Source organism: Heteronotia binoei, chromosome 5, assembly GCF_032191835.1.
Source record: "Heteronotia binoei isolate CCM8104 ecotype False Entrance Well chromosome 5, APGP_CSIRO_Hbin_v1, whole genome shotgun sequence".
Classification (NCBI taxonomy): Eukaryota; Metazoa; Chordata; class Lepidosauria; order Squamata; family Gekkonidae; genus Heteronotia; species Heteronotia binoei.
In genome coordinates, this window is record NC_083227.1 from 40,669,740 (window position 1) to 40,677,137 (window position 7,398).

At 45.6% G+C, this 7,398-nt stretch overlaps 1 protein-coding gene across 1 annotated transcript in view; it reads right to left on the reverse strand.

Annotated features, from left to right (window-relative positions):
- LOC132571979 (uncharacterized) overlaps window positions 1-5,273 on the reverse strand; it is a 28,821-nt gene extending 23,548 nt beyond the window's left edge. The window contains exons 1-5 of the mRNA XM_060238772.1: window positions 4,767-5,273; window positions 2,317-2,412; window positions 1,984-2,214; window positions 1,445-1,467; window positions 692-807 (exon numbers count right to left, since the gene is read on the reverse strand). Of these exons, the coding sequence (XP_060094755.1) occupies window positions 692-807; window positions 1,445-1,467; window positions 1,984-2,214; window positions 2,317-2,412; window positions 4,767-5,177 (877 nt within the window). The 5' untranslated portion in view covers window positions 5,178-5,273. The remainder of the gene's footprint in view (window positions 1-691; window positions 808-1,444; window positions 1,468-1,983; window positions 2,215-2,316; window positions 2,413-4,766) is intronic.
- Window positions 5,274-7,398: the final 2,125 nt, after the last annotated feature.

Here is a 7,398-nt window from a genome sequence, read left to right on the forward strand (position 1 = left end):
AGATAGCAACCACTGCCAAGTCCGCGTTTTTTCATCTTAGACGGGCAAGGCAGTTGGCCCCCTTCCTGGACCGCGACGACCTAGCAACAGTGATCCACGCTACGGTCACCTCGAGGTTGGACTACTGCAATGCCCTCTACATGGGGCTGCCCCTGTGCCGGACCCGGAAATTGCAGCTGGTGCAGAATGCCGTGACCCGGCTGTTATTGGGCCTCCCAAGGTGGGGGCACATTCGGCCGGGTCTCCGGGCTCTGCACTGGTTCCCAATAACATACCGAGTCCGGTACAAGGTGCTGGTCATTACCTTTAAATGGAATTACAAACTTGCAGTAGAAAGTTGGGGACCCTGATGAGGGCAGAAAGGAAGGGTATAAATTTTGTCTCCCTGTATCATCTATGGATTGTTGCTGTGTATCAGTAAGTCACAGAGAGCCTTTCAGGTGAGTTTAATTCTTCAGCGCCCTTTTAGCTGGCATTGGGAACAGTGTTCCCTCTAAGCTGAGTTAGCGTGAGCTAGCTCACAGATTTTTAGCCTCCAGCTCAGGAAGGATGACCCCAGAGCACACTAATTTATGCAGTAGCTCACAACTTTAATGCCAGTAGCTCACAAAGTAGAATTGTTGTTCACAAGACTCTGCAGCTTAGAGGGGATATTGGGGGAGCATGTTCAGATGTCATGGCCAGTTTGTACCTTTTATTTTCCGCAAAGTGTCCTTGACAACAACATTTTTTCTAATCAAAGAGTTGAGGCTTTCTTCCAGTTCAGAAGAAGTTTCTATCAAATCCTGGAACTTTCTTTTCTTGAGCCTAAAATGGGGGGGGGGGGACATGTTGGCTTGCACATCTGCTGTAAACAAAGAAGTCAATCAAAAATATACCAGAAACTCAACCCAAAATATACTGGAAATACTACAGTTTTGACCCTTGTAGCATTACTTGCACATCTGGCAACCAACAGCCATGCACTTGGCCCTGCCCTTCTATTCAGGTACAGAGAAGAGCTGTAGATCTTTGGTACACCATATATTTTGTAGAAGGCCTCCTGGTTTCCACTCCTGGCATCTTCATTTAAAGGAAAATAGCAGGTACTGGGCAAGACCCTTTTTTGCTCAAGTCACTGAACAATTTCTGCCTGTTAGCATAGAAAACACTGAGCTAGATGGACCCAGTAATCTGATCTGCAGAGCCACTTTTACATCCCTCTAGGTCCACTGAAGTCCCTACGAAGAAGGGTATAACTCTGCTTAGGATGACAGAGTAGAGATACATGGGTGGGATGTTGCCCCAAGGAAATATAGTATTCAGTGTAAATAGAGCCAATAATCCTACATAGCCTGAGGAGGAAGAGATTTTGGTTTTTCTCCATCCCAATCTCATTATACTCTTCAACTTAACAATGCCCCACACAGGGGAGTATACATAAGAGAAATAGAAAAGCAAATACCTTACCAATGTGCTTTTTATATCCTAAAGGAAAAAGAAGACAAACAGTTCAGAGTCATATGCCACATCCCACCCTATTTCTGTTGTCATTTCTGGCAGAATTCTACTTTCTGGGTGGGTCAGCATGATGTAGTTTTTAAAGTGATGCAGTGTTTAAAGACTAGGGATGTTTTGTTTCGGACTCCCACCCGGCCATGAATTCCCTTTGTGACATTAAAGTCCCTGTGTGACACTTATCTTTCCCAGCTTAACGCAAGCAGTTTTTTTGGTCAGGATAAATTGAGGAAGGGAGAAAATGTGATTCCGTCTACCTAAACATATGAAGCTGCCTTATACTGAATCAGACCCTCTCCAGGGTCTCAAGCTGAGGTTTTTCACAACTCTCACCAGAGAAAAACCTCATTTTTCTCATGTGTCATCACAGGTGGTATAGAAATTGCTAAATAAATGGTTCAGAACACTGAGAAGGATCAGGCAATTGCTGATTAAAAGGCCTTTGGGCCCCCAACACACACACACAACACAAATCTGTATTCTAACTTGTAAAAACTCAGTGGTTGGCCTCCGACATCTTTCTTCCACCTCTGTGATGAGGCTGTCCAAGCAGGAAATGTTTTCTGAGAGCTTGTTGGTGTGTTCCTGTTGCTCTTTCTCTGCTGCTGTCTTTAGTGATTCCCACTGGGCCAACAGGATTTGTTTTTGCTTACTGAGAAGCTCATGTGCCTGCTCAAAGATAGACTCCGCTTTCTGCATTTCTGATTTGATCTTACTCTGCAATGGACAGATTCCAGAAGTGAAAGTTCTGGTTACTATCAAAATGCACCTTTCCCTTCCCCACCCCTTCCCAGATAGTCAATAAGCACCAGTACCTACCAGAGATTCCTTGTTCTTTCCAATGCCAATTGCCTTAAAAATCAAGAGCTGGTCTTTATCTTGCTTCAAAGATTTTAACTGTTTCTGGATTTGTTTCTGAACAGAGAAGTATGTTTTGGTGTCATGTTAGAACAAGGTTTGTATTCAGGGGCACCTTTAAGACCAACAAAGTTTTTTCAACGTATAAGCTTTCATGTAACTTTCCAAGCAACCCTGACATCTCCCTCCCTGTCCCTTATTCTGTAGTGCAATACTTCAGATCAGAACTTTTTTGGTAGGTAAAGCCCAGCTGGAATACATTTGCATAATAGGCCACACCCCCTGATGTCATCATTGTTTCACATAGGACTTTTTTGTAGAAAAAGCCCAGCAGGAATTTGTTTACATATTAGGCCACGCCCCCTGACACAAAGCCTGCCAGAACTGCGTTCCTGTGCTTTCCTGCTCAAAAAAGGCTCTGCTTCAGATATTCCACATACATTTCACTTTCCACCCAGCAAATGGAGGATTAATTCAGCTACTGTTTCCATCCCTGCATTACAGATTCCCAATTAGTTTAATGGCTCTTTCTTTTCTCCTTGAAATACTGGATGACTAAGGATGCTGAGGCCTCCCCGACCGATGGTTCCTTTCTGGGCCTCCAACCTATCACCTGCACCTAAGCATATATGACATCTGCCATGACTTGCCCAGATCCTAGAGCCCCCCTAGAATTTTGCCTCCTGTGTCTCCACTCTGCCATGGAAGCTAACTGGGTGGCCTTGAGTCAGTCAGTCCCTCTCAGCCTATCCTACCTCACAGGATTGTTGTGAGGTAAAACGGAGGTGAATAGAGCAATATGGTAAGTCTATTTGGGTCAACACTGCAGAGCTTATCAGAGTATAAATACCTAAACAATTTAAAAAACATATAAAGCCATTCATTAGGTGGTGCCTTTGACTAGAGCCTACTGTTGGATGTGTTTACTGCCCCACCCCCTTTGTCAAGCAACATCATCCACATATAGCATCAAGCCACTGCAGACAAAAAACAGACTACAACTCTTTTGCAAACTAAAACTTTTTTGCAAAAGCAACAAAGGCTGCAAAGATGCGCTGAAGCAGGTGAGTCAAGTTGTATGCAACGTGTGCAACAGGCATATGTGCAGAAATGGAACTGGACTGAATTATGATTACATAAGGTTTGGATCTTAAGCAACTTGTAACTGAAAAGGCTTGACTGTTCCATGTTATAAATTCACTGAGGAGAATATTCCCAGCCCTTGAGAAAGATTCATACTTGAACTTTGAAACTGTCATCGGGCAAAGGGATGTTGATGTTATCTGCATTAATTTCTGGTCTTCTTGAGTCCAGTATTTTTGGATATTGTTACTTCTGAATTTGGATTTTACACACATATGGACACTATGTGAAAGACCCCTCATTTTGACTCCATTTGGAGTTAGGATAAGTGTGTTCTAAAATGTTGTATGTAACGTGATATGAATTTGTAATGTGATATTTCTTCATAGTATGATAATACATATTGGTTTCATAAGGTTTAACTCTCTCCCCCTCCCCCGGTATCAAGGTTTGTTTTGGATTTTCTAAAGATCATGGGAGTCCATGTTTACTTTTTCTGAGAACGGGTTGTTGGCACTTCCACAAGATGGCTGACAAGGACCAATAATTAAATGTTGAGGTTGGGGTTGAAATGTTGAGGTTGAGGTTCATAGCCCCAACCTGCTATGATGGAGGCAGTTGTTTCCAAGCGAAGGCTTTCTCCAGAAGATGCTTTTTGGGCTCTTCTGAAGATCTCCTGCACCCATGAAGTGGAAGAAAGCCAAGACTGGCCTTTTCTTTGGACAAGAGATGCTTTGGAAAAGAGGGAAGTGAGTGCCAGAAAATATCTTGGCAGGCACCACATTAAAGCCCATTGCATTATGCAGCACACCATGGTGATGTATACACAGTTTACCTGATTGTTCTGTGAGATGAAACTGCCCTGAGGTGCCAGCAAACACAGAACACCCATTACACAAACAGATCGGAAGATGCAGATTTCCATACCTCCCTGCCCACATACTGCGCCATTTCCTTCACAGCTGCCATTGCCTTTTGTTAGCTTTTAAAAAACAAGCTGTAATGAGATAGCTACTGCCTATTTTTCTTTATGCCCTGACCAGTATAGCCAGGCTGGTCCGATGTAATCAAATCTCAAAAAGCTAAGCAAGGCCATGGATGGAAGACCACCAAGGAAGTCCAGGGTGGCTACACGGAGGCAGGCTATCACCATAAATCAGTTGTGACTTGATGGATATATATGTCCAAAGCCAACAAAAAGAACTCCAGCAGCCTCAATGAGCATACAATAGGGAATCCTAGCCATGTGGCAGCTACCTGAATCTGTTGCTTCTACCATAACAGAGACACAAACAGCCTGCCTGGCCTGTGATTGGGGGCCATCCTACCTGGTAATCCTGAGTAGCCTCCTCCAGGGGAAGCACAATGTGGTTCTGATGCTCTTTAGATTTGTCACACACGACACAAATGAGCTTCTGGTCTTCCTTACAGAAGAGTTTTAGAGGCTCCTGGTGCCTCTTGCAGGTCATCTCCCCTGCTTCTTTGACTACCTGCAGCTTGGGGGCAATTTCTGCAATGTTCTTCAGCTCCAGGTTGGGCTTCAGGATTCTTTTCTGGCTGATTTCTCGGCAGCGTGGGCACGAGAACATTTTCTTCTTCCCGCTCTCCCAGTAGCTAGTGATGCAGACTCGGCAGAAATTGTGCCCACAGTGGATTGACACCGGGTCCTTGAAGCACTCCAAGCAGATGGAGCAAGAAAGCTCTTCTTGAAGCCTTGCGACTGCCTCCTCTGCAGCCATGCTGAATCCAATCTAGGAGAAATGGAGCAGGATGGGTTTTGCTTTGCCCAGCGTAACATTACAGGCCCTGGGGATAGGGCGTCGCTCCACCATTCAAAGCGGTTTTTTTCACCAAACAAACATTTCCTGGGCGGAGGCATTTCCAGCTTTGCGTTAAAGATTAAGGAGGCACTGTTGATTTGTACAGGCCTGCACAGCCATAAGAACTCCTGAATTCACTACAATCATCCACAGAGACCAGTCTTTTTCTAAACTATGTTTTAAACCACTAAAGTTAGGAACCAAGTTCAGATCTCCTATGACAACTCAAGGCAAAAAGTTAAAAAAGAATAATGATATCCAATGACTCAGGGATAAATCATGCACAGCCAGCCCATCCAAATAAAAAGTGCAGGCTACTGCCAAGGGCTGCAGAATTCCAGTGAGTTCAAATTAAACAGCCTGAACAGTTTGATAACTTCACCCATTATCTTCTGCCTTTAGAGAGAGAGGGAGGATAGGGACAGCCTTTGCCACAGAGATCAGGTGGTACTAGGTTTTTGGATGCCGTTCATTTCCTAATTATGCCAGTTGATTCTGCAATTATACATCTCCTCAACTGAGCCCTTTCCTCTTCTGCCGAATAATAATAATAATAATAAATTTTATTTATATCCCGCCCTCCCCGCCTAGGCAGCTCAGGGCGGCTAACAACAATTCAACATTAACATAAATAGGTAAAACACTGAATTTAACAATTAAAGTTAAACATATAAAAACCAGTTAGTTAAGTTAAAATACATAGTTTAAGTTACATTATATATATCTGGCAGCAATAAAACTGTTCTGGCGCTGGTTCTGCCAGTTTAGATAATATTATAGATGGCGGTTCTTTGTTCCTAGCAGCTCAGCAGTCGATATCATTATAAGCTTGTCTAAAAAGGGCGGTCTTGCAGGCCCTGCGGAACTGGTCGAGGCTCCGCAGGGCCCGCACTTCCTCCGGGAGCTGGTTCCACAGTGCAGGAGCCGCAACTGAAAAGGCCCGTGCTCTGGTGTTTTGGAGTTTGACCTCTCTCGGCCCAGGGATGGTCATTTTATTTTTACCCACTGACCTCAGTGCCCTCTGGGGTTCATATGGGGAGAGACGGTCCCTTAGGTAGGCTGGTCCTCGGCCATATAGGGCTTTAAAGGTGTGGAGAAACGCCATTTTAGTCAGTGGTGGTGCTTCATTTGGCGGGGGTCAGTAAATCCCTCAGCAGGCTTTGTAGCCTTCCCCTCACTCCCCCCTCCCTTCCAGAGCCAAACCAACAACGCTAGGGGGAAAATCTCCTAGAGAGGCAGGAAGTGCTTTTGTTCTTGGCATGTGTGTTAGCAGGAAGAGAAGGGCAGAGTTGGAAGCGAGCGCTCGAGCGAGCATGTGGTGAGCAATGGAGGCTCCTGCCTGGGAGGCCCCCAGGCAGGCAGACTAAGTAAGTAATTCACAAGACAGGGCAAGTTTAGATCAGGGCCAGCAGGACGCGTTTATAACACATTTTGTTTGTCAGGCTGTGTGCTGTGCTGTGCTGTGCTACTTTTTTAAATGCAACTGTTTTTGGTTTGTTTTTTTCTTTCCCTATCTTTTTCTCTTTTTGAATAAATATATTTTTACTGTTTAAATGCTGGCAGTCAAACTCTGTACCACATAGATCCCCAGACCGCTTTAGACCACGCTGTGTTAAGAAGGGGGCCCCAGGTGAAGGGGGGACGGCATGCAGTTGGATAAGGTGCCAATCCTCCAGGGGTGCCCCAAAGAAGCGCTGAGGTCTCTGTGAAACCCAAGTGCAGGGTGGCAGAGGACCTGGAGGCCTAGCCTCACAGCTGGAGAGGGGGATTGGGAGTCCTGTTCCTCTCAATCTGAACCCCGGGACTGAGCAGGTGGTGGCAGCGAGCCCAAGGGGCAGGAGGAGAAATAGCTCCCTCCAGGAGTTGGCGACTCAATAGGGAGCTGACGGGACCGGGTCTGAAGGCAGAATCGGGCCGGTTCCGCCACAAAAGGTAATAACCAACACTTTGTACTGGATTCGGTAGGTAATTGGCAGCCAGTGCAGTCCGCGCAGCCCCGGCCATATGTGCTCCCATTTCGAGAGCCCCAATAGTAGCCTGGCCGACGCGTTCTGCACCAGCTGCAACTTCCGGGTCCGGCACAGAGGTAGCCCCAAGTAGAGGGCATTACAGTAGTCCAATCTTGAGGTGACCGTTGCAT